General features: G+C 41.5%; 1 protein-coding gene across 11 annotated transcripts in view; it reads left to right on the top strand.

Annotated features, from left to right (window-relative positions):
* mecom (MDS1 and EVI1 complex locus) overlaps positions 1 to 22,239 on the top strand; it is a 738,436-nt gene extending 716,197 nt beyond the window's left edge. For all 11 annotated transcript variants that reach the window (XM_080185874.1, XM_080185870.1, XM_080185869.1 and 8 more), the window contains 3 exons: positions 17,072 to 17,317; positions 19,215 to 19,410; positions 21,275 to 22,239. In XM_080185874.1, the coding sequence (XP_080042000.1) occupies positions 17,072 to 17,317; positions 19,215 to 19,410; positions 21,275 to 21,409 (577 nt within the window). In that variant the 3' untranslated portion in view covers positions 21,410 to 22,239. The remainder of the gene's footprint in view (positions 1 to 17,071; positions 17,318 to 19,214; positions 19,411 to 21,274) is intronic.
* Positions 22,240 to 27,856: the final 5,617 nt, after the last annotated feature.

The raw sequence follows: 27,856 nt of genomic DNA, 5'->3' as shown, positions 1-27,856 counted from the left end.
ATCATGTACTGTTCTTAAAAAAGAAAAGAAATTGGACATACATTTCTGGATTACAGAGCATCTTGTGCAACACTGGAAGTGCGAGAAGCCCTCAAAAGCATTTCATTGAAATCTGTTACCATTTATTTAAACAGTGCAGAAGCTGTGGCGTAATCAGTTTTGGGGTTAATAGATCATGCGGCTCATAAATCCACTGGAATTGTTTGAGGTGGTTACTAAATTGGTCAGTGACATGTATCCAGTTGCTATGAATTATTTTGATTTCGTAAGTTATTTAATAAAACTCCACATAATGTTTGGGCCCATATGGCAAATTTAGTAGCTGTAATGAACATTTTATTAGCAGCAGAAATAAAAGATAGTGCAACGTGCCTGGGAGGCAAACACAGCTGAAGTTCCACTGAATCCTATTGAGTCTCCTCTTCTTATTATCCTATTTATAAACTATATAGAGTGGGTGGCACAATGGTTGGCACTGCTGCCTCACAGTGCCACAGTGGGTTCAATTCCTGGTTTGGGTCACTGTGCGGAATCTGCACATTTTCCCTGTATGGTTTTCCGCCGGCTTCCCCCCGCAGTCTGAAAGACGTGCTGGTTAAGTGCATTGGCCATGCTAAATTCTCCCTCGGTGTACCCGAACAGGCACCGGAGTGTGGCAACTAGGCGATTTTGATAGTAACTTAATTGCAGTGTTAATGTCAGCCTATTTATGACACAAATAATTAAACTTTTAAAAAGGATTGTAATATTTTTACTGGACAAAACAAATTTACTTGATGTCGCCAATAATTTTCCTTTAATGGGCAGCATTTTATGACCCTGGCATGGGTAGGGCCCGGAAATGTGGTGAGCTTTTGAAAGGCTATTGACTTTGATGGAGCCTTCTGGTCCCACCAGTGGAAGAGGCCATGAAATTCCGCTCAGTTACAATGGGAAGGAAATTGTTAAAGTACAATGGGATTTGGATTAAATTTAGCATTCATAATAAGGAATGACAAACTAATAAAATGCTAGTAATACATATTTAAGCAGGAAATACAAACACATTCATAATGACCAATGGCAAAGAGAGACAACAAAGAGGGTTCATGTGTACAAATGTGAAATAATGCAGATGCTGGAAATCTAAAATAAACAGCACACAAATGCTGGAAATAGTCAGCAGATCAGGCAGCATCTGTCGTGAAAATACGGGTAAATACTTAAGCTCGACGAAAGATTTGTGTGTGATTATTTGCTGTAAAGATCCTGTCAACGTGAGATTGTTATCAACAAAACTAATCAGCTGGTTGAATTTGTAGGATTTTAAAAATATAACAACAAGATCTCAGCGTAATGGGGAAGTCACATCTGCAACATTATGACCATAATTGTATGAGGATCTAAAAGACTGGGGCAACTTTGTCTCAGCTGGTAGACCATGGTGGAATTTTCTGGCTACCTGGCATCCAATTGGCATCTTCAGGGCTCCTGTCCCTTTTTAAAGAACAAGAGCCCATCTCTACAAGCAGCTGGCAAATTAGCAGTGCCATCAGAACTGATGGCCACCTCTTGAACTATGGCTGGAAGATGAGGATAATATGGGAACCCTCTCAAACAGATCAGTCACAGCAGGGGTTGCTGAGAGCAATCACTGTGAGGGGAGGGATGTGGAGGATGGGGGGAGGTCTGAGTAATGATCCTGCAGGGAGGCCTCCAGGATTTCCCAGGTGATTCCCACCCCTTAAGGGAGAGACTCCCATCGCTTATTAAATGCCAGTTGTGGCAGGCATGACAAGGGAAGGCAAAAGTTGTAATGCCTGTTGGCAGCAAGAAGACATGACATTTTACTTGTGGCTGAGAATGTGAAGGATGGTTTTCTTGCCCATTTGGCCACTGGGCAAGAAAACCATCATGTTCTCAGCCACATGTAAAATGTCATGGCGGCAAGGAGACAACAGACATTACAACTTTTGCCTTCCCATGTCATTTTACATCCCCACCCCTCTACCACCACTACCAGCCCATCCCTGCAGGGCTTGTAAAATCCAGCCCAACGTATGCAGTTTGAGATCAGCAACCTTCAATGGACATTCACACATCTGAAAATACTCAGAAAAATCGACACAAGGATTTAAATATCTAAATTATGGAAAAGGCTGTCAGCACCATTGAAAGCATTCTTTTTGGATATATCAAGGCTTGGTATGACTCCTGCGCTGACTAAGACCGCAGAAACTACAAATGGTCATGAACGAAAAACAGTCCAACCACTCAAACCAGCCTCCCACCCATTGACACAGTCTACACTTCCCGCTACCTCAGAAAAGCATACTCAAGGACCACACACACCCCGGACATTCTCTCTTCCACCTTCTTCCATTGGGAAAAAGATAAAAAAAAGTCTGGGGTCATGTACTAACCGACTCAAGAACAGCTTCTCCCCTGCTGGCATCAGATATTTGAATGGACCTACTTTATGTTAAGTTACTCTTTCTCTCGACCCTAGCCAGGACTGTTAACACTACATTCCACATTCTCTTTTTCCCTTTGCTATGATCAGTATGCTTTGTCTGTATAGCAGGTAAGAAACAATACTTTTCACTGTATATTAATACTTGTGACAATAATCAAAAACTGCGACATTTTCTTCCTCAGTAACTATGCCTGTCTCCATCTTGCCCCACATGGTTTCCAATTGAATGCCCTTCCCTCGTGTTTTGTGCCCAACCAAGATATATAACACTCTTAGGATGGCCATTCTTGCCACATTCTGAAATCCACAGTCAGTGCCCTGTGCAACCAGTTCTGCACCCTCTCTTTCTCTATGAATGGTATGCTTTGTATAGCATACAAGAAAGAATACTTTTCATTGTACACCAAATGTGATAATAAATCAAATCAAATTTTCCTAATTAAAACAATATTAATAACCTAATTTAGGGTTTTAAAAGACCAGTAGGGCTGGCTATGACATGTCCTGAGGGTGTGAACAACAATCAAATGATTATAAATGCCTTCTTTTACTTTTACTAATATTTTACTCACTACTTTGGAATAGCAGCAAGAAATTTCAGAAAGTATTATCTTTAAAAGGTTTCATTGTAGATGTTGAACTCACTAGGAATAATCCAGTAGGATCGATTTAACATCCTGATGGCTACCATTGACCAGAAATTAAACTGGACTACCCATATAAACACTGACTACAAGAGCAGATCAGAAGCTGGACTCCCCAAAGCCTGTCCACCATTTACAAGGCACAAGTCGGGAATGTGATGGAATACTCCCCACTTGTCTGGATGAGTGCAGTTCCAGCAACACTCAAGAAGCCCAACACCATCCAGGACAAAGCAGCTCACTTGATTGGGAGCCCATCCACCACCTTCAACATTCATTCCCACCACCACCAACACACTGTGGCTGCAGTGTGTACCACCCACAAGATGCATGCACTGCGGCAATTAGCCAAGCCTCCTTCAGCAGCACCTTCCAAATCCACAACCTATGCCCCTGCAGGGCTTGTAAAATCACCTAAAAGGATAAGAGATAATTCCCAAGTCAGAATGTCCAGGGTGTGTGTGGTCCTTGAGTATGCTGGCCGCTTTGCTGATGTAGCGGCAAGTGTAGACTGTGTCAATGGGTGGGAGGCTGGTTTGAGTGGATGGACTGTTTTTCGTTCATGACTGTTTGTAGTTTTTTGGGGTCTTAGAGCAGGAGTCATACCAAGCCTTGATACATCCAAAAAGAATGCTTTCTGTGGTCCTGACAGCCTTTTCCATAATTTAGATTTTTAAATCCTTGTGTCAAATTTTCTGAGTATTTTCAGATGCGTGAATGTCCGTTGAAGGTTGGTGATCTCAAACTGTATACGTTGGGCTGGATTTTACTATCCAGGTGATAAGAGCAGTGGGTGCATAGAAACACCACCACTTTGAAGTTTTCCGCCAAGTCATACAACATTCTGACTTGGAATTATCTCGCCATTCCTTCACCGATGCTATGCCAAAATCCTGGAACGCCCGAACAGTCTATCTACACCAGCTGAACTGCAGTAGTTCAAGAAGGTGGCTCACCACTCCCACCTTCTCAGGCCAACTAGGGATGGACAATCCTGCGTTGGCTTAGCTAGTGACACTCCCATCCCATGGATAAATAAAACGAAATGTAGAGTCCATGATTGTGTGGTTTCTTGCTGGCTGTAATACATTTTATATTCTTTTCTCATCTATATTTTATGCATTCTTCTTATTGCACTTAATGTATCTGATTTATAAAATATTTTTAACAATTCAGTGGGAAAATGGAGGAGTCTAAAATTTTCTGTCAGCATAAAAGGGCAATGGCAGCAAATTTCTAATATCAGCTGGGAATGTTAATGTCTTCACATATTAGCCATTTCCTTGGCTTCTGGTTAGGTATTTCCTCAGCATGGGTCTTGTGATCCACCAGGGGACGTAATTTTACCTCATTAATGGTGCGAAACGCACTTACGCATGTGAATGTGGTTTCCAGCACATTTTTGGTGAAGATTTAGCAATGGACCTGGAAAAGCTCCGAGGAAATTTCCAATCCAACAAAACTGTTAAATGAAGATTTTGGATCAATAGCACTATTATACTCAAGTAATTTCATCAGGGCAATTAAACCAACAGATTGGAAACTTAAGTGGGAAGCACTCCATATAGTAACAGTGGCACATTGCTTGTTTGTTGTGTCAAGAGGTTGCTGTGAAAAGGTTTGAGGGGGGGATTTGGTTTCAGTTTTCTTTGCAGATGCCAGATTTTTTCACATTTAGGGATGGGTATAATGTTCCATTCACACCAAGCTTGGAGATAAAGACTAAGAGCAGGGAAGGGCTGACTGTAATGTCAGCTGGCATGCATGGTATTCCTGCTTCAGTACCACACAGCAGGTCACCTGTATTACGCAGGATAATATGACTACGGCAGTAGGAATTTACCTGAGGAAACTGAGGCTTAGAAGGAGTTATTGTCAAATTGAGCCATCTCCTTTGGGAGCTCCTCCACAAATCACAGAACACTAAGAGAATATTGCATTGTTCAAATGCTGTCTTTTGGATAACAAGTTAAACATTGGCGTCTTCTGCAGTGTAAAATGTGTAAAAGTGCCATTGCTCTATGTGGGGGAGAATAGCAGGGTTCTTTTATCTTGACCAACACTGATCCCTCAACCCCACACGATTAAAAATATACAAACTGCTCATCTATGTTACTGTTGCCTGTGGGACTTTGCTGTTTGCAAATTGACTGCCCATTTTGCCTATAAAACATTGGTGGCTGCACTTTGACAGTAATTCATCAGTTTTAATGGACTTTATGATATCCTGGGCATGTGTTGCCCATCAGTCAAATCCTGACTATCAACATTAGGGTGGGTCATACATCAGTAGCTTAACTGGATCAGCCATATTGACCTGACAACTCAATGATCCTCCAGATTGTGGGAAAGCCAACAATTCTGTTACCTTCCAGCATTCTTCTGGTTGGTCAGTTGTGAAAGCTCTGGGACTGGTTGTCCTGCTGAAGCTAGTAACTCCTTCATCTGTCAATAACAAACTGGCTGACAATACTGAGGCTGGAAGGAGCCTGATGTATAACAATTGAGGGCCAATCTGACTATAACTGCCCAGGATATCGTAAAGTCCATTAAAACTAATAAATTGCTTTCGAAGCATAGCCACTGATGCTTTTTGGGCAAACCCAGGCAGTCCATTTGCAAACCAAGTCCCACAAGTGGCATTAATATGGATAACCAATTAGTATGTTTTTGATAGTGTGGGTTGAGGGATCAGTGTTGGTCAACATACTAGAAGAACACTATTGCTCTCCTTCACGTAGAGCAATGGCACTTTTACATGAAGTGAGTAGTTGGTTAGCTCAGTTGGTTGGACGGTTTGTGATACAAAGTGAGCCAACAGTACAGTTTTAATTCCCATACCAGCTGAGGTTATCCATGAGAGCCCCACCTGAGATGCGGTGATCCTCAGATTAATTCACCACCAGTCAATCCTTCTTCCTACCGCCCCCCCGCAGCCCCCGCCACCTCAAAGTGGAGACTAGCCTTTGGTCATCTGGGACAATGGTGACTTTATCTTCCCTCAGTACTGCGTTAAAAACTGCTCACACCTTGGACATTATCTCTTCCACCTTCTTCCATCGGGAAAAAGGTACAAAAGTCTGAGATCGCATACCAACTGACTCAAGAACAGCTTCTTCCCCGCTGCTGTCAGACTTTTGAATGGATTTAGCGTGTATTAAGTTGATCTTTCTCTATACCCCAGCTAAGACTGTAAACACTACATTCTGCACTCTTTTGTTTCCTTCTCCATGAACGGTATGTTTTATCTGTATAGGGCACAAGAAACAATACTTTTCACTGTATGTTAATACACCTGACCAATAATAAATCAAATCAAATCATTGAAGTGATGGACTAGCTTGCATGTTTAGCTTTTAGAGTTTTAACACACAACCTACAGATTTAAATACAAGAATGTTGTCAAAGCTGAGGCTCACAGGTTAGTGGTTGTGGTATTTTAGGTTCCTGACAGTATTTCTAGATGGCAGAGTATGAGTGCAATTGCTCATGCGAAGTTCTGCCTTAACTGCATAATGAAATGAGGAACGATCAGAGTAAACCTTCTTGATTAAATTGTGGGTGCCAAGCTTTTAGATGTAACTCTGCATCTTGAGTTGCACTCCCTGTAAGTTTGGCAATCTAGAAACTAAGCCTAGCTGTGTGTGAAGCAACAAGTCATTGAGCCACACAATTTGATGATGGATTACTCCAGAGCTTTAAGATTTGATACTGAAGCTTTTTTTTCTCTCTGCCTCTTAAATTGTTTTCCATTAATTTTCTTGAAAGGAATGTTTCTTAAAACATTTTTTCACTCAGTTTCATTAAGCTCCGGAGTCACGTTTAAATCTAAGATTAGGTGCTCACATTTTTCGCTGCAGTTTTTTTTGTTTCTTGTTAATTTTGCATAGCGTTTTTAAACATCACAAAGATTACAGAGATAAAAATCTTCCCAGTTCACTTCAGCTTTCTCCCCGACCCCCCCCCCCCCCACCCCATCTTTGTAAATGGTAACAGGAATAATAGAAAATATCAAAGCTGAAATATGCAAGATGAAATTTGATTAAATTAACATTACGTGCACATTAAAACTTCTCTTGGTGATCGGGCTTTTTCTCCTGCCAACATCTGGCCTCAACATGTAACAATGCAGGAAGTTGGTAAAGAAAGACGAGGTCAGGGGGTCATGCAATGTTTCCTTTCTAACTCCTGCACTTTCAGCTGCTTTTGATGGATATTTTATCCTCTGCAAATTACTGCATTTGAAAGTGTAATTAGCGATTTTGTTTTCTTAATCATCTAGCCTTATTCTTTTGGTACCGAGCCAGTTCTACATCGTTTGTGACAGACCTGCAAGCTGGCAGTTTGAACTATACTCCATCATATCCCCTTCATGTCTGTCCAAATCTCATTATTGTCACACATTGATAAGGGGCGACTAAATATGGAATGATTTTCTCAGCAGATGTGATGCAAAAATAAATAAGGAGGATTTTTTTCTCTCCCCTCTGTCTTTCCTATCTTCGCTAATACTACCACACTGACTTCCACTAATGTTCTTTTACAGTCTGATTATACAGCAGATAGCGGACAGATAGGAAACACAGTAGAGAATAGTTGGATAGCAAAAAGCAATGGATGTCCGGGAGATAGGTATGTTCTCCTTTGGGAAACATAAAGGGGACGTACAGAGGAACACTGAAAGATTGCAGTTCCTTTCACCCGAAGGAGCAGTTGGGTGCAGAGAAACAGTGCAAGATGGGGGAATATGCATCCCGAACAGAGGGATTTAAGGAATACCGTCTAGAATAGACAAATAGTATTTAGTTTTATGCTCGTAAGATCTGTTCTCAATGTTGCCTTAAACGTAAGAGAATTGTATCGCTCTTTTATCCTATTAAACCGAATGATTCTTATAGTGGGATATTCTTAGAATTACAGATTACTGTTGAGTCTTCCATGTTCCATGTGCTGTCATGTAGTTTATTACAGATTTAAGGCTTATATTGTTTAATACGGTCATGTAGATTTTTTGCTTGTTAAGTCATATACGTTTGATGGACTTTTGTGTAGTTGCAGCAATATTTTATGGAGAAGAATTAAACAGAAGTAACATTACTAGGGAGACTCTAACAAAGATGCACTGCCTCAGTTTCATTGATTCTCCGATAAGTGTCATAAGTGGGCTAGCCTAAGAACTGCAGGAGGGTAGTATTCATTGATGAGAATTTTTGTGCACTTTTCAAATGGAGAACCATTGACTATTCTCCAGTGATATCATCAATGGCATGTCTTCCAAGCATCTGAACTACTCCAGGTAGATCCTATGGACGCAATCTTAAGACTTCATCCAACCCGACTTTTGGCTAGGCAAGGTGGTAAGATTGGGCAGGAGGTGGAAAATTAGATTCATGCCTGGTTTCTCACCTCCCCCAATTGTACTCGTACTGTTTTGCCAATTTATATATTAATGAAGTGCTTTGCATGAGTTCAGGCTCCACCCCCTCCTCCTGCAGGCGAGAATTGCATCCTGTCACTTTTCTTTGCACTAAGTGCCATAAAATTGCACTTCTCAAACTCACCCAGTAACCAATTCTGAAACTTTTAGTTGTTCAGCATTTAGAATTATTTTTCACAATGTCTTTCATCATTTGCAATAATCTCGCTCATAATTTGCCTTAGCTGGCAGAATCAGGAATATTGACAGAAGTTAATCCCTGCGCAGATGGTTGAAGTTCTGGGTCCATCTCTTACTTCATGCTGAACATTCTCGGGTTTGGATATCCACAGTACCCAGGCTCCTGTCTCCGTTGCTTCTGTGGGTCAGCTCTCTGCACTGACCAGGCTATGGTTCCTTTTCAATACACCATGGTCTGAGCTGAATCTATTCAATCTTGTCAGAATTCCAACTGTAATAATATTGAACATGATCTATTTTATGTTTACTTGTAGGCTCAGACTCTTCAATCTAACATTAAAGGCACCCCAAAAAATGATGATAACTCTCTTGCGTTTAATAGCTACTGATCCCCTTACAGTGAAGCAGGGCAGAGGAATGAGAATTTTGTAATAAATCAACAGCACTGCAAATAAAATTCAACTTTAATGTTTATACGTATAAGTCACCTCAATGAAATCAACACGATCTGTTGATATGAATTGAAACGTGCTTTTTAGTTCTTTTGAGATTATCTAAACAGTGAATTCAACTGACTTTAATAATCAATCAGTATTAATATGCTTTTGGAAATGATTTTAACCTGTACATAAAGTCAGCGAACATGCAATCACATCACACGGAGTACACATGTTGCACATGGTTTATATCATAGAGAAGTAGTCATTAAGCTGAATGCCTGGCCTCAGTATTCATATGGATTGACTCCCATGATTAATCTTCTCCATTCTGCTGCTTCCCTCTAACTTTGCCTCCACAAATGGAAATATCATCTTTTTTTATTCCAAAAAGATCATTTCCTGCCTTTTGTACTGAGCCTAATCTGTAAACCAATTATTGTAATTGTCTCTGTGGTTGGCAGAGAAAGACTGATGTTGGTGGAGATGCACGATTTGGACTGGTGTTTCGAGACTGACAAAAGAACACGTCTTGGATTTGCAATCAGTGAATCATTTGTCCTCGTGGTTTCAGACGATTTACCAAATAATGCTTTTCCTGCAGATTTGAGGCGTCTGATAACAGTTGATGTCACCGTGATTTCTGTAAACTGTACCACATTCTGCTGGCTATACTCCCTGGGCTATTTGGATTGGCTGTCACTAGGAAGTATATTTATATCCGAGTATAAATAGTCGGTGAATTTCCCCACTGCTTCTAACATTCGAACTTCCCTTTCAAAAAATAAAGACACTCTACAATGCAGGTTAACAGCATCTTAATGTTTTGATTTTCTGATTTGTAGTTTTTTTTGATTTCCTTACAAGAACATAAGGCTTTTCAGGAAAATGCCATTTTGATTTTCAGACAGTAATGTGCACTGTTCATAAGGTCCTAGCACAGGGGAGGTCCTTAGCTAAGGTGATAAAGTTATCAATGTGATTGTGAGCTAACTGTCTATACTATTTTAAAAAAGGGGAAATTCAGCATGAAGACGGTAAAAGCAAATTACTGTGCATGCTGGAATCTGAAACTAAAAGATAAAATGCTGGAAAATCTCAGCAGATCTGGCTGCATCTGTAAGGAAAAAAAAAGCTGACATTCCGAATCCAGATGACCCTTTACCACAGCTTTGACAAAGCGTCATCTGGACTCAAAACATCAGTCCTTTTCTCTCCTTACAGATGCTGCCAGACCCGCTGAGATTTTCCAGCATTTTCTCTTTTAGTTTCAGCATGAAGCGAATCAGTTTGTGTTTTGTGAAGTTTGGGAAAAAAAACCATGATTCCTCTCAACTATGTAACAATTTCATTCGAAGGATGCTGAATGCAGTATGGGTGAGAGGGTACATGTGGTAGAAAAAGACATAATCACAGAGTTTGCAGTGTAACTAAAAAGACTGTTAAATGACTATTTTGAGTAACTTGGATGTATAGAAGCTGTAATAACATGCTTTCATGTTACTACTTGGGTCCCGGGAGAACATTACTCAAAAAGTTATCTCGCAATCTGCCATTGTTCTTATGGTAGGTCAACATCTAAATTGAAGTCCAAAGTAGAAAAAAAAGTGAAGTGGATCATTGTTTTTCCTTAATTGCTACCATTCTACTGTTTTCACGAACAACAGCTTCCTATGCGACCTCCTAAGCAGCGGAAAGCAAATAGGCCTGGGACACCTAATACATCCATTCAGCACTTCTGTGTATGTGCATTACGGCTGGTTGATTCCTGAGAGTACACTGGAGTTTGTGCCCCTGACATGTGCACTTCAAATCATAGAGCTGCCTTTAGCCAGGTCCAGGAAGTGTGGAATCCAGTGGCAGCACACCAGACCCACAAAATTGTCAGGATTGCAACCATGTGAGATTCTGGTGTTGCACGTGCTGTGCTGCCCTGAGTGTTAATCTCTTTCTGGATTAATAATCAGCCTTTGTGATACTCAATGGTGTCCAGACTTCCAACCAAACTTGGTAATGAAAAGGGAGAATTGAACTGTGCTTCAAACAAATCAGGCTGTCAAGCTGTGAGATTCCTACTACATATGTATGTGTGCTTCACGGAGCAATCTGGGCAATTGTAACTGTCTCTGTGCATGCCTTTGCATATTTATATTGGTGAATATATTGCACATGTATATTCCGTGGAATTTAGAAGGAGTGGTTTGATCGAAATTTAAGCTGTTATGGGGTATTTCCAACTCTTAGGCCCTGGTGAATTGGTGATACCTGTGGTGGGTCGGGAACCACATTGTCAAAGGAACGAGCTTTGCTACGGTTGTTCAACTCCGCCACTGCATTAACATCCTGCTTCCAAATCTCCCAACCAATCAGAAAGAGTTAGGAAGATGTTATTGCTGAATCTGTCAAATGAAAAGTGTCTACTTAGAGAGACTTGTCATGTGTCAGGGAGTTTCAACTGGATGTGGATTTCTGAGGCTGCAACAAAGACAAGAATGGAGGAGAGACCTCTCGCATTTATAAATGACAGTCACAAATCATAAAACCCCTACCGTGCAGAAGGACGCCATTCGGCCCATCAAGTCTGCACCGACCATAATCCCACCCAGGCCCTATTCCCATAACCCCATTAATTTTTCCTGCTAAACCCCTGACACCAGGGTCAATTTAGTATTGCCAATCCACCTAACCCACACATCTTTAGCGTGTGGGAGAAAACCAGTGCACCTGGAGGTTGGGGGGGTGGGGGGGGGTGGTCTTTGGGGGGGATATATAAGCTGCTCCACTGCTGTGGTGAAGGCTGGCAGCAGCATAGTGCAGGCAGGTCAACAGAATTCCAATGAGCAGTGAAAGTGCACACTGAGATTGGTTATCACAGCACTTCTGTCTATGGTTGACACTCTTTAGTTTCACTTCTCAAAGTTCATATGATATAGGAGCAGAATTAGGCCGTTGAGTCCGCTCAGCCATTCGATCATAGCTGATTGCTCCTCATCCTCATTTTCCTGCCTTCTCCCCATAACCCTTCAACCCATTACCAATTAAAAATTTGTCCAACTCCTTAAATTTACTTACTGTCCCAGCATCCACTGCACTTTTGGGGTAGTGAATTCCACAGATTCACAAACCTTTGTGAGAAGTATTTTTCTCACCAACTCTAGTTCAGACTTATCCTAGTCTTATCCTAAGACTATGATCGCTCACCCTAGAATGCCTCACAGCAGAAGCATCCGCTCCATGTCTATTTTATCCATATCTTTTATCATCTTGGATATCTCAATTTGATTTCCATTGGTTCTTCTAAATTCCAGAGCGTATAGGCCTAAACTGGTCAATCTCTCTTCATACGACAAATCCCTGATATCTGGAATCAATCTAGTGAAGCTCTTCTGAACTGCTGCCAATGCCACTATATCTTTCCTCAAATAAGGGGACCAAAACTGTGCACAATACTCCAGGTGCAGCCTCACCAATGCCTCATATAGTTGCAACAATACTTCCTTACCTTTATATTCTATTCCTTTAGTTATAAATGCCAACATTCCATTGGTTTTCTTTATTATCTGCTTTCCCATCCTTTCAGTTTCACTGAGGAGGCACAAGCTGGATGTTAACGGCAGAATGGTCAGTTAAGACGACAGGGAAGGACTAACTTGTGCTTAACGATTATTTACCAGATAGCTCCCTGCCTATCTGCAAACCAACCTGAGTAAATCTGGAAGTGAGTTGGGTATGTTGGAATCCCATTCTCACATCATTTTAGAGGATTTAACTCCCCACATGCACCAGCACCTATCTCCTCTTGCCTGTTCACATTTTCCCAGTTCTACCAAAGTAGTTCTTAAAACTGTCCTTACTATGCATGTTTGTCCATGGATCTAGACGTAGAAAAGGACCATCTCAGTAAGATGTTCCATTCTAATAACGGGAGGGAATTTGCCAGATTGACATTTCTAAGTGGTTATAATAAGCTGTTCTTTCTGTGGTCTCTTTTACCAATGTCTCAATGTTTATTTACATAAGATTAATAGGTGTGAAGTATTTCAAACCTCTATTAATGATACTTCTAATAGTTTGTATGATTGAGTCCGGCAGTGAATTACTCACTGCAGAATTTCTAGCCTCTTACCTGCCCATTAACATACAGCTCATTGATTCTGTGCAAAGTGTATACTGACCGTGGAGTCAAGTGTGTACCTGACATGGAAAGGTCAAGAGATGGTATGAAAAGTATGAGTGGGTAGGAAGCATGAGTTTGCATGGAGGGAATGGATGTGACATGGGGAATAGGTGAGATGGGGTGCATGAAGGCTAGAGAGCTTAACGGTCTTTAATACAGCCAGAAGGAACAAAGTCCCAGATAACCAAGGCAGGCCTTCTAACAAGTCCACCTCATCAGTCAGCTGTCTCATAGTTACCTAGGCTCTGTTTTCGGAATTGGTGAGCCTGACTGTACTCCACCCTCCCTTCCCCTCCCGCCATGCCCCAGAGTGAAAATTGGACTTTGTATCAAGGCAGGTCCAGCAACTCAGTAAACTTCCCGACTTGAGCTATCCACTGTGAAGGTGTGCATAAATATTTGTATATATCGCAACACAAGTACATGAATGCTCGTGCTCGTTTTCATATGTAAGTATTTTTAAGTAAGTACCTACAGATATCTTGTGCATATATTTAGGTACCCATGTATACTTGCATGAATATCTCTATATCACAGTGTGAATGTATGCATTAGCTGTGCTTATGTGTGTAGAAGTGGAAGTGTGAATGTTTGTGTCTCTGTGCTGTTATATCCAGCACCTGGTAACAGTTAGTGAGATTTTAATGAATCTTAAGCACACCGAGTTGGAACAAGCATTCTGTAAGTATATTGGGCCCTTTGTATTCTCTAAAGCGAGAGTCAGTCTAATGATTTCTTGAGTAAAATCCAAACATATGGTTGCAATCATATCATAGACTGTTTTTATCTATTTGTGTAAAAGGTTGCAGAGCAACAGAATGATAACTGATTAATATATGAAAAACGGTAGCATTACTGACTGAAACCCTGATAGAATGTTTAGCTGGTAAATAAATGTGTCAGGAATGTTGCTGAAAAAAAAACACCAACAGCCAACTGATAGTGAGAACAAAATCAAACAATACGAATATGAATCCTAAAGTATCTAGTATGTTACAATTACACTGGTAGTCAGACTAACTGGCATATATTCTATGGTTTCAAACTACAGTTTACCTACTGACAAACCTACGGATTTGAATATGTGTGTTTATTGGTCTTTCAATTTTGTCAATATAATTGTATAATTGTTGGAGCAAGTTATATTAAATAAATAATGCAAAGTAAACCAATAGTAGATATGAACCCGTTCACTATCCAAATGATCACTCACCTCAGTAAAAGCAACATTTACAATCTCCTTTCAACTCATGCCACAAAGTAATACAACAAGATGATATTTGCAATCATCCTATAGTGCAGAGGTCACGTTCCTATGCATGAACCTGGAGCTTCTGGACTACACGGTTACAGGAGGTGCTTTCATAACTTGGTCAAATAGGTTGATGATCAACTTGTAAAACCTTCCAATACCCCTGATGGCAGGTGGTAAGACAGGGAGGGTTTTCTTGTCAGCCATGGTGCAAAAGGCAATGGCAAACCACTCCAGTCCTTTGCCAAGCATAACCATAAACTGATCCAGTCAAAGTCCATGGTTGCCATCTTAGAGCATGGTACCTAAAGGGGAGGAAGATATTCATGCTATTTACTCTAATGTCATCATTACTTACTTTAAATCATGTGAAGGTTAACAGTGCTAAATTATTCCATTAGGTTGGTGGGCTATTAGAAACAGCAGAAGTATTAAAATTACACAGGATTGTCAACATCAGAAAACAGGGTAGACATATTTGTTGGAGGCACAGATCCTTCATCAAAATAAAAAATTGGATCTGTATGAGAAATCTAATTTTTTTGAGCATGAGTGAATTTTAGGGATGAGGTTTGTGGTGCTCTTGATTTGGGGAATTCTATTACTTTGATGTTTTGTGTTGAAATTGAATTCTTTTAAAGCCAGGCACCAATTGGAAGTTGCCATCTTGTGGTGACTGTTAGCACGACAAGTGACATTTAAATAGTTTATCATATTCCATTAGCAGCATCCAAAATATGGGTAGGAATGTTTTCAGTTTTTGCATTTACATTATTATTTCCTTGTATCTCTCCTTTACCCTAATTAACCCCACCTTGCATATAATAAATCAGACTCATAACAGCTGTATATGTTCAGTGGGTTAGAAATGTGAAGTTGTGATGTGCTGAACCCAATAGCATCCAAAACTGCCACAGAGATACTTTGCCTTCTTGAGTAAGGGATCCCATTTTGCACTGAGCAAGAATTTTCAATTCATTGCTTGGGCTTGTTCATCATCAGGCCAGGATAGAAACTTAACTGGAAATTAAAACTGGCTGTTTCTATAAGGTCCAGCCCATGCAACTTGCCAGTTGTTCTCCCAGGCAGAGAGTTCAAAAACCAATCATTATCAACCTCAGCAGAGGTTTATTTATCCTGATAGCCCCAAACAAACCTAAGTCCCATTTACTCCCTTTTTAATAGTTTTACACCCCAAACTCCTAAATGTCTTGAATGATGTTTTCAATAGTCAGTATTGTAACAGACATTGGCAGTCTTGAATTATATGGAATGCCACTTTCATAAACACGTTTCAATATTCCTCAATCCATGGAAAATATCAGGCTATATAAGTATTAGAGAAGGGATAAAAAAATGTCCTGCAACCTTCCCCTTTTTGCTTTTTACTAATTCTAAATCCATCCCTTTTCATTAATTTATTAATTGGTAGAAGTATACCAAATTCTTTCAAAGCTTTGTAAAATATCTGTTATATTTCACCATCACTATTTTTGCACCAGTAATACTTTTCCTTTCTTCCAAATCTTTCAGGATAATTATATCTCGTCTTTGATATCATCCCATTAAATCTATGTTGTGCCTTTTCCATGCCTCCCAAGTCTTTCTATAACAGGAGCTCAAAAACAGATCGAGGACAGCACACAGTACTCCAAATGTGACTCAACTGATTCATTGCCGCCTCACTATTAAATATTCAGATCATGACCATATAATCCAATATCCCACTTGCCCTGTCTTTTTCACTAATAAGCACCAGGTTATTAATGGACTCTGCATCTTTTCTCCAACATTTCTTAGTTTCTCTACTTAGTCAGAAGGTTAACATTGAATTTATATTTCCTTTCTTTTTCCCCCAAAAGTAACTTTGAACTATATTTGCCCGCTCCCATAAACTACTTCTTCCTGCAGCCTCCTGTATTCTTTCTCAGTTCGCCATGTTCTCTCATGTGGTGTCATCAGCAAATCTTAGGCTTTCTACATCCTTGGCCAAATATTTATTATACGTGAACAAATCACTGGTTAAATGTTTATGTATGTTGACAAGAGGGGCCTCAACACTAATCTTTGTGACATAGCACCAACAATGCGTTGCCAAAGTGATAAATATCCATTTACTTCTTCTATCCATTAATCACTTCTCTCTCCATGCTGCCACTTTATCTTAATCCCATCTTTGCAATAAGTTCCTCATATGGCAATTCATCAAATGCTATGTAAGATTCCAGATATGGTACATCTATTTCCTCCCTTTGGTGTACTTCAGAAGTCTCCCTTGTGAAGCAGCTGAGTGATAGAACTAGGATTAAAAGCCAAACAATTTTTTTTTTTGAAAGGAGGCCTTCACCTTAGAAAAATTTCCATCATAAAGTCTTCCTGAACCTCTTGATAATTATTTGATTGAGTACATTCATTTACTTGTGTCAGTAATGCTGAGACCGAGTGCTGGGGTGAGAGACCATTCATTCCTTGTTTATCTCATCCAGCAGAATCAATGGAAGACACAGTGAGGAGGAGAAGGCCCCTGTGACAAGCCAGAAAACTCATGAACTGGATGACGATGAAGAGGAGGAAGATGTGGAACTGGAAGAAGAGGAAGAGGAAGGAGGACGTAACATGCTGCGAAAGCCGGCCAGTAATCCAATTGCTTTTAAATTGGATGGAGGAAACCAAGATGGAATTGAATATGATGAGCTGAGGAAGCCGGACCAGAACAGCAAGGAATCTCCCAGCAGGTTGGAAGATATGTTTATCCGACAGTAAGGATATTTCAGTTGCAAGAAATAAAAGAACTAACTTCACACAGTAAATCAAAGATAAAGATTTAATAAAAGAAACTTCACTTTACCTACACTCAGGGCACACAAGCTCCCCACAATCCCCTTCTGCTCGCTATCTATACTGGTCAGCTGACCACCACATTGTTTTGCCATTGGTTACATTGTCTGCTGACCAGCTGACCCTCACAGCACGTTACCACTGGTTACATAATGACAGATTCCAATGTTCTCATTGGTTACATTATGACAAAATAGTGCAAGTGGCGCATAGGCTGGAATTTTCTGACCATTCACACCAGCAGCATTTTCCCATCCTGCTACAGTGAACGGAAACTTGGCTTTCTACCCAATACTTTGCTGCAGTGGGAATGTGGTATGAACAGACAGTAAAATCATGCTCCTAGTGTCCAATGGGACTCCAATTAACCCTCCAATATGTCCTATTGAAGACTGATTTTGTAGGTCGTCCCTAATTAGATACCTTCTGGACAAGGGGGTATTTGCAGAGGGCGGTCGTGTAAAGAAAAACAGACCACTACTTGCATACAGCTGAAATATAAACCATACTCTAAAGACAGCACACAGTTAAATATTTCACAAGCATTTTGATTTTTCTGCTGCCTGGAGGGAACATGGGTCTTCTTTCACATCTCCCTTAGACTGCAGATAGATTGAAGAAATGGAGCTCATTTCTGCTCATTTTTAAATATTACTAATGGCCTGTCAATAATTATTTTGAGATGGGGGTTTGTTTTAACCTGTTCCTCTTGGTACGAGTCTGACTTGATGCAATCTGCTGATGGCAAAGTAGGAGGTGGGCTCATAAGTTCGTAAGATATAGGAGCCGAATTAGACCATTTAGCCCATTGAATCTGCTCTGTCATTCGAACATGGCTGATATGCTCCTCATCCCCACTTTCCTGCCTGCTCCCCATAACCCTTCAACCCATTACCAATTAAAAATCTGTCTAACTTTACTCACTGCCCCAGCATCCACCGCACTTTGGGGTAATGAATACCATAGATTCACAATCCTTTGGGAGAAGTAGTTTCTCTTCAACTCTGTTAAATTTGCTACCTCTTACCCTAATTCTAGGGTGGACAGTACTGTAGCACAGTATGGGTGGCATCATAGCATAGTGGTTAGCACGGTGGCTTCACAGCTCCAGGGACCTGGGTTCAAATCCCGGCTTGGGTCACTGTCTGTGTGGAGTTTGCACATTCTCCCTCTGTCTTTGTGGGTTTCCTCAGGATACTCCGGTTTCCTTCCATCGTCCAAAGATGTGTGGGCTAGGTTGATTGGCCATTCTAAATTGTCCCTTAATGTCCTGGGATGCATAGGTTAGAGGGATTAGTGGATAAAATATGTACGGATATGGGGATAGGGCCTGGGTGGGATTGTGGTTGGTGCAGACTCGATGGGCGAAATGGCCTCTTTCTGCACTGTAGGATTGTATGACTATGAGCTCTCATCCTAGAATGCCCCATAGGAGGAAGCATCCACTGCAGATCTACTTTATCCATACATTTTGTGATCTCCCCTCAAACTTGCCCCTTTTATACCTATGAATTAGGTTAAAATTAGCCCTATCATTTCAGCTACAGAACTGAGGTTGGATGGGCTGGACATGTTTTGTGGCTTATCTATGTTACGCTATTGAAGGAATCTCTATTCTTCACGTTACATCAAATGAACAATAGTTCATTGTAAACACTAACTTTTAATATTTACATACGTTCTGGTAAGCACCTTGCTTCGTTCAGTTATGGCAGCGAATGGGAAGTACAATGATTGGAGTAATGTGACTTGCTATCAGTCGCTTATACGCATTGATTTATTTCTCTTCTCAAGTTATAAGCAAGAGGATGTGAGACTTCAAGCCAAGAGTAGCCTTTCTGCCCTGGAACACATCCGGCACTTCACAGATAGCCTCAACACCAGGAAAGCTGAGGGGAATCAGTTCAGTGAGGCCGATCTGACCACGTATAGCACTACCCACCTGCCTGAAGACCTGAAGCAGCCCTTATACAGGAAATCCAAGTCACAGGTGAGACTGAGGGAGCGAATTCAGCAGTCGGTGGACATGGGAGGCATACTGAAGTTTGGGAGGGGGGCCTAAGACTCATAAAATACCTGCAAGTTCCCAGCATGGGCCACTGCAGGCTTATTGGGCCTCAGATTTTAATGCAAACTAGTAGGGGCGGGGGGATGGATTTTCCTGTCCTGCCCACCATGCGAATTGTAGTGGGCAAGGGGCAGGCCATGCAAAGACCTGTTGACTTTGGGTGGGATTTTCCAGTTTTGGGGTGAGCGCAGCTGGAAAATCGCTCTCTAGAATCTTTCCAACTACGTAAAATGAATGAAATGATAGGGTGAACAAACATTGACTTGATGGACTTTTCATACCTATTCTGTGTGTCTGTGTTCATTCAAAGATAATCTGCACGTTGTTCACCACCAAGTGCAGAATAAACCCTCTTTCCCTGTTCAGTATATGCTCCACAGACAGCAGGAATCTTCATGTAAGTCCCTCAAAAGGGACAGTCTTGACTAGATGCTGTCAAAGAAGCCAACCAGATCAGATGTCCCAGCTAAGTTTGATGCTGTCTTCACCTGATGGTCGACCCGTTGTCCTCTCCTAGGATTTGCCGGAGAGCAATCATTGGCAGCAGGAATTTCCCCCTCCCCAACTGCTTATCAAGATACATCCAACACCGGTGGTGTCCCCCAATCCAGACCAAAATTAGCACAGATCACAGGGTCAAATGGAAGACTTTCCTAGTCTGGATGATACGTTTCTCCACCGGATCAACTCACAGTGGTTAGCACTGCTGCCCACAGCGCCAGGGACCTGGATTCAATTCCTGGCTTGGATCACTGTCTGTGTGGAGTCTGCACTTTCCCCCTGTGTCTACGTGGGTTTCCCCTGGGTGCTCCGGTTTTCTCCCACAGTCTGAAAGATATGCTGGTTAGGTGGATTGGCCATATTAAATTCTCCCTCTGTGTACCCACACAGGTGTGGCAACATGGGGATTTTCACAATAACACCATTGCAGTGTTAATGTAAGCCTACTTGTGACACTAATACATAAACTTTAGTAAATTAAACTCATTGAGGAAGCTGATAGACCGAACTGAGTTTCCCATTTTGCGACCTCACAAGGCGCTAAAAGGCCTGTACAATAAACTCCCACTCAAAACCAAAAAAAAGCTCCTGTTCATCAAATTTGACAGCAAATCCAACTGAATAATTTCCCAAAATCCAATCCTGTCACCATCTCCCTACTATCCTGTCCATACACAGAAATATATCAAAGAACTGAAAAAGTAGGACCTCTTGAATCGATGCTCTTGTGATGTGTCTTGTGACGATTTACCACGTTAAAGACCTTTGGGTGACGCAGTGGTTAGCACTGCTGCCTCACAGCGCCAGGGACCCTGGTTCAATTCCGGCCTCAGGTGACTATCTGTGTGAAGTATGCACATTCTCCCCATATCTGCATGGGTTTCCTCCCATAGTCCAAAAACGTGCAGGTTAAATGCATTGTCCATGCTAAATTTCCCCTTTAGTGTCCCAAGATGTTTACGTTAGGAGGGCTAGCGAGGTAAATGTGTAGGGTTACAGGAAAGGGCCTAGGTGGGATCCTCTGTCAGAGTTGGTGCAGACCTGATGGCACTGTAGGGACTGTAAATACAAGCAGTTGTTGTTGTATGCTCACACCTTCACTAATCAGGAGATATGTGAAATCTGGCCGGTCAGTGTTGGAAGGTGAACACTCAGCAAAAATCAAAGAAAATTAAAATAAACAATGGAAATAAGTAAATAGAGTTTAATTGAAATGCATCTGATACCCATTCAAATAAATATCGTCTTCCTGACTTGCGTTCCTTTTCTTTCCTTCTCTTGGCAGGCGTATGCCATGATGCTGTCTTTGTCCGACAAGGAATCTATCCATTCCGCATCTCTCAATGCTCCCAACATGTGGCACAGCATGCCAAGAGCAGCGACGGAGCCAAGCACCCTCCAGTCGATGAGCCATGTATGACACTTTGCAATAACCGGATGGGACCAAGTCCAGCGTCATACATAGCATGACATTTTCTGTTCTCTTTCATTTTTTTTTACCCTTTCCTTTGTGTCTATTTATAGAGAGAGACTCCTGAGCAGAACGCCTTAGAAATCTGCTGGGTCACCCCAATCGGAATTTTGTGACCTTAAACTGACAGTTTTAAAAAAGAAATGAAATTGTATTTATTCTCCTAGTATTTTGTTTTTGCACAGCGAAGGCAGCTGCGTTGTTGTGAGAATCAATGCGACACAGAGTAGTTCGACTTAGGAACTGGGAGCTCACGCCTCCGCGGCAAGAGAGAGAGAGTCTTCCATTGTACTCACTGGGAGAGGGTTTGACCATTTTCAATGTATCCTAGCACTCGATTTATTGAAACCTAAATCATTTGTACAAAATTCATTTGATGGGGGAAGGAGGGGAGATTGGGTGACGTTAGCTCTTCCTGTATAAATTGCTATTTGCATTATTTTTGTGTTCTTTTAAGCACAAATCAATTATTTTTCTTTGTTGTACAATTCACAATAGAAGATCCCAGTTCCTCACCGAGAAACCAGCAATCCGCTCCCACAAATAAATATTTTCCACCGCCCCCCCCGCCCGCCAACACCCCAGCAAATTTTTCAAATTAACTTTAATTTTAGACAATCATTTTTTTATAACGTTTTATTACAAGTGTGTGTAGCACTGTGCTATTTATTTGTCTGTTTTAACGATCTCACACTGTCCAGTCTGCACACAAACATACACACGTACTCACAGGTGCTTTATATCGCAGGTTGAGATCTATGGTTCTGAGACTGGGTTAGGGAGGGGACAGGGTGGGGGTGGGAAGGGAGGGAGGGGGTGGGGGAGGCAAATGGATCTACATGAGTGCCAAATAGTGTTGTAAAAAAAACAAAAAAAACATTCAATCTTATGCGTTTTAATGAATCTGCCTAATGAATAGACTTTACTTAGTTTTTGTTTAATACAATGAGCTGATTCGATTGTATAAGCAGTTATGATCCTTCATTACAGCATGATTCTTCTAATTAGACCTATACCTAATATTTTAAGCTGTTTGTCTGCTTGTGTGGTGTTTTGTTCCAGTAATCCTATTCAGTGGCAGCAATTAAGGTATAAATGTGCCAAACTTATGTTTTAAAAAAACAAAAAAAAAATTTACAGATTGTATTTCTTTTATTCCGTCGGTCATGGCGGAGCAGATTCTTTTTTTTTTGTTTATATCTGATTTTGAATAGCCAGCAAGTTGAGGTACTTTCTCTAAATGCTTTGTACAATGTATCTGTTATGCATTTAAATAAAAATATAATGAGAGGAACAGCTAATAAAAATAAAAGCAAACCTGAGGTCTGTTGGTGCATGTGTTGTCCATCACTGCGAGCTTCTAATGGGGGCCTCACAAGCGTGTCGATTGTGGGTAACAAGTGAGGGTATAGCGCCAACTGGAATGTGGCTGCCCTTGTCTATCCTCCTTGAATTATCTCACCCAGGTGCCTGTATTGCCGATATTTTGCGACATCGCCTGCCTGAGGCTGGTAAGATCCTGCCCAAAGCCAATGGAGAATGCCATTCTGTGAGCCTCGCCCACCTGATTCTAGACCAGGCTAGGCGGTCAAATTCCAGCGCACGTGTTGGGTCACTCTCCAGCAGTGAACAGCCATTTAGTCTCCCAATTGATTCAAAAAGCCTAGATTCAGAAGTATCCCTGAGATTCGAGCATGGAGTCCAGGCTGAGAGTCGATACATTACTGAGGGTGTGCAGCACTGTGGGATGTGCCATCAGGCTGATGCAAAATAACCCATGACAATATTCAATTAAAGTTTATTTATTAGTCACAAGTAGGCTTACGTTAACAGTGCAATGAAGTTACTGTGAAAATCCCCTAGTTGTTACACTCCGAAGCCTGTTTGGGTACACTGAGGAAGAATTTAGATAGTCAATACACCTAACCAGCACATCTTTTGAATTGTGGGGGAGGAAACCGGAGCACCGGGAAGAAACCTGTGCAAACTCCACACAGGCAATGACCTGAGCCGGGAGTCGAACCCGGATCCCTCATGCTGAGGCAATAGCACTAACCACTGTGAAAGAGCATTCTTGTGGTCAATATTTTCACCTTAACCAAAATTTTGAAAATAGTGTCTGGTTATTATCAGATGATTGTCAGATGTGGCTGTGCAGGAATTAGCTATAGCATTCTCCCTACATTTCAACAGTAACCATACTTCCGAAGCAGTTGATTGTGGTTTGGGATGTCCTGAGGCCTTGGGTATTACGGCAAAATGTAAGCTCTTCCGTTAGAAATGTCTTCTTGCAGCTGATGGAAATTCATGTCATTATTGGAGGGGACATTCTGCATATAATAAGTTCCAATTTGTAAACATTTGGGCTGAATTCAGTACTAACAGTCCATCTTTCGTAGAATCCCTACAGTGCAGAAGAAGGTCATTCAGCCCATCAAGTCTCCACTGACACTCCAACAGAGTATCCCATCTGAACCCTATCACCATAACATCATGTATTTACCCCACTACTACCCCGAACCTACACACCCTGGGACACTAAGAGGCAATTTAGCATAGCTAATCCATCTAACCTGCACATCTTTGGACCTTTGCTTTAAAGTTTTCTAAATCTCAAGATGTGTAGGTTAGTGGATTGGCCATGATAAATTGTCCCTTGGTGTGAGGGGGATTAGCAGGGTAAATACATGGCATTATGGGGATGGGGCCTGGATGGGATTGTTATCAGTGCAGGTTCAATGGGCCAAATGGCCTCCTTCTGCACTGTAAGGATTTTATGATTTCCATGGAAATGAGTTGGGGGTGGGGGTTCAGCAGGTAGAAGTGTCCACTAATACCAGTGTTTGCAGAGAAAATTGGTACCCAGGGAGTGGGCTATCCACTAACAACTTCATTGTTTACAGCAGTGGTGTGTTACAGATCACTCACGGAGACCAGGTCACTGTGGCAATACACAGTTTTCCATGCATGTTGTAATCTGGGACTATGGATAGTGATGACTGAGTCACCAACTTACTTTCCATCATTGTTGACAAGGAATCTTACCTATTCTTAGCACCTACCCTTGGACTGTGTTGGAAGGATTTGTAGATTGATACTCAATCTGTTTGGCCATGTTATGAACGCATCTTCCTTGGCCATCAAGTGAGACTCAGATACAGAGCTCCTGGCCCAGTGGCAGGAGTCCTCCCTACGGTACCATAGGACCTCATTTATAAAGATAGCTACAGGGATTAATAATGTTTAATGAATATTAGGCTAAGCTGCCCTCCTCTGCACAGAAGAGGACTCCACCTTGTTTCCATGGTAACCTCTGAATTGGGTCAGGGCTGGTTCTTTGTGTCACTGCTTTCAAAACAAATACAATAGGACACACATTAGCCACAAGAGAGAATTAAAAGGAGAAAAATAGCTGCGATGGTCTGCAGGTGGAATTTACTTAAGGCCTCAGAAGTAAAGCTTAAATGTCATGAGGTTTTAGGCCCTGAGGTGACCTAGAGGTTGCAACTACTGGTCCTTCCTCCAAAAATAGGTATTGGAAGTAACTTTGCACTGGCCCATAACAGTTGCCATACTGAACCAGCAATACCAGCAGAAAAGGAAAATGGCATTCAGCTAGGTCGCAAGTCTACAATTATTTACAAATGCTGAGGTGGTGAATGGGAGACTAGCAGCCACCTCCCACAGCAGGATGAGAAGAATTCAGGTTGGGACTGAGATGCCCCCCCCTCAATTTTCCTCTACGTTCTCACTTCGTTTCAAACAGCATGTTGGACAAAAATCCAACCCAATCATTTTCATCTACCTGTATCAAAGCACTTAGAGATATGCATTCAACGATCACTTTATAATCCAACGTCAGTTCCCCGCAGTCACATGTGCAATGAGTATTTCCTGATCAAGATTTTGAAGAGATGGATCTAACTGTGGTTCGTAGGCAGCCTGCAAGTTTTGGGAGTTTGGCACAAGAAACTCAGCCAGCTCAATTCTATGTGCACTTTTAATTCTTCCTCAGTGGTTTGTTTAGTTTGCATTTTGTGCGTGTGGATGTTTGGAGTAACTAATGAGGCAGGTTTAATCAATAACCACAGAGTAATGGATCCTCTAGGAAACAGTGACTATAACATGGTAGAATTTAATATTCAGTTTGAGAGTGAGAAACTTGGGTCAGAAACAACTGTGCTAAACTTAAATATGGGTAATTATATAGGAACGAGAGCAGAGTTGGCCGGAGTGGACTAGGAAAGGAGTAGGAAAGACGGTTAGTCAGCAATGGTAGAGGCTTATGAAAATAGATCATGACTTATAACAAAGATATATCCCAGTTTGGAAAAAGAATTGTAGGAAGGCGATAAATCAATCATAGTTAACCAAGAAAGTTAAGGATAGTATTAAACTGAAAGAAAAAAATACATTGTGGTAAAGATTAATGGTAAGCTAGAGGATTAGGAAAGTTTTAAAAACCAACAGAAGATGACCAAAAAGAGGAAAAAGGTTGCCTATGAGGGTAAACTAGCAAATAATATAAAATTGGTCAGCAAGAGCTTATTTAAATAAATAAGAAAGGAGAGGCCAAAGAGAACATATGTTCCTTATAGAGCAACTGGAGAAATAATAATGGGGAACCAGTAAATAGCAAAGGAATTAAACAAATAGCTTGCATCAGTTTTATGGTGGAAGGCACAAATAACATTCCAAAAATTCTAAATAATAAAGGGAAAGAAGGGTGGAAGCGAGGGTGGGGAGAGGTGGGATCATCACTACTAGAGAAAAAGTACTACGGAAACTAATGAGGCTGATGGGTTACATACCAGGGTATTAAAAGAAGTAGCTACAGAGATAGTGCATTGGCTGTAATCTTCCAAGAATCCTTAAATTCTGGAAAAGTCCCTGAGGATTGGGAAACTGCCAATATAACACCTTTATTCAAGAAGGGAGAGAAACAAAAAACAGGTAACTAGAGACCAGTGAGTGTAACTTCCATTGTTGGGTAAATAAGAACATAAGAACATAAGAAATAGGAGCAGGAGTAGGCCATCTAGCCCTTCGAGCCTGCCCCGCCATTCAATAAGATCATGACTGATCTGTCGTGGCTCAGTTCCACTTTCCCGCCCTCTCCCCATAACCCTTAATCCCCTCTCTTATCAAAAACCCATCAACCCGCATCTTAAAAATATTTAGCGAGGCAGCCTCCACCACTTCAACAGGCAGACAATTCCAGAGATTCACCACCCTTTGAGTGAAGAAGTTCCTCCTCAACTCCGTTCTAAACCGCCCCCCCCCCTTTATCTTGAGGCTGTGCCCCCTAGTCCTACTGTCTTTTTTGAGCGGGAAGAGTCTCTCCACCTCTATCCTATCCATCCCATTCATCATCTTATATGTCTCAATGAGATCTCCCCTCATTCTTCTAAACTCTAACGAGTACAAGCCTAGTTTATTCAGCCTCTCCTCATAGCTCAACCCCCTCAACTCTGGTATCAGCCTAGTAAACCTCCTCTGCACTCCCTCCAAGGCCAAAATATCCTTGCGTAAGTACGGCGCCCAAAACTGCACACAGTACTCCAGCTGCGGCCTCACCAATGCCCTATACAGCCGCAGCAAGACCTCCCTACTTTTATATTCAATCCCCCTCGCTATGAAGGCCAGCATCCCATTTGCCTTCCTGACCACCTGCTGCACCTGCAAGCTGGGTTTTTGCGACTCATGCACAAGGACCCCGAGGTCCCTCTGAACCGTTGCCTGCTGCAGTTTTTCTCCATGTAAGTAATAATCCTTCATACCATTATTCCTACTAAAGTGGACCACCTCGCACTTGCCAACATTAAATTCCATTTGCCAGTTCCTGGCCCATTCGCCCAGCCTATCTAGATCCTTCTGCAGACTCTCCACACCCTCCGCACAATTTGCCGTTCCCCCAATCTTGGTGTCATCAGTAAATTTCGACACCCTACACTCGGTTCCCTCCTCCAGATCATCTATATAAATGGTAAAAAGCTGAGGCCCCAGCACCGACCCCTGGGGCACTCCACTAGTCACCATCCGCCAATCCAAATAGCATTGAGGGCTACTTTGCAGAACTCTTCAATTCAGTCTGCAAGCATGATCGCAAACTTCCAAAGGCCTGTCATTTTAATTGTCCATCTCGTTCTCACACTGAGATGTGTCCTTGGCCTATTTCATTGTTCCAGTGAAACTCAATGTATGGTTGAGGAAAAGCACCTCACTTTTCAGTTCATCTTAGATTCAACAACAAGTTCAACACCTTCAGATTACAAACTCTGTTCCTCTATTTTGTTTCCTTTTTCTTACTCTGACTTTTCACTCAGTCAACAGCTCACCTCTTACCCCATCACCAGTCCCTTCGACTCTGCAAAATTAACATCTTTGTCATTTAAT

Source organism: Carcharhinus amblyrhynchos, chromosome 3 (assembly GCF_965287045.1).
Source record: "Carcharhinus amblyrhynchos chromosome 3, sCarAmb.v2.hapA, whole genome shotgun sequence".
Lineage (NCBI taxonomy): Eukaryota > Metazoa > Chordata > Chondrichthyes > Carcharhiniformes > Carcharhinidae > Carcharhinus > Carcharhinus amblyrhynchos.
Note: the sequence above shows the minus strand (reverse complement) of the source record. Positions and strands in the feature narration are given on the sequence as shown.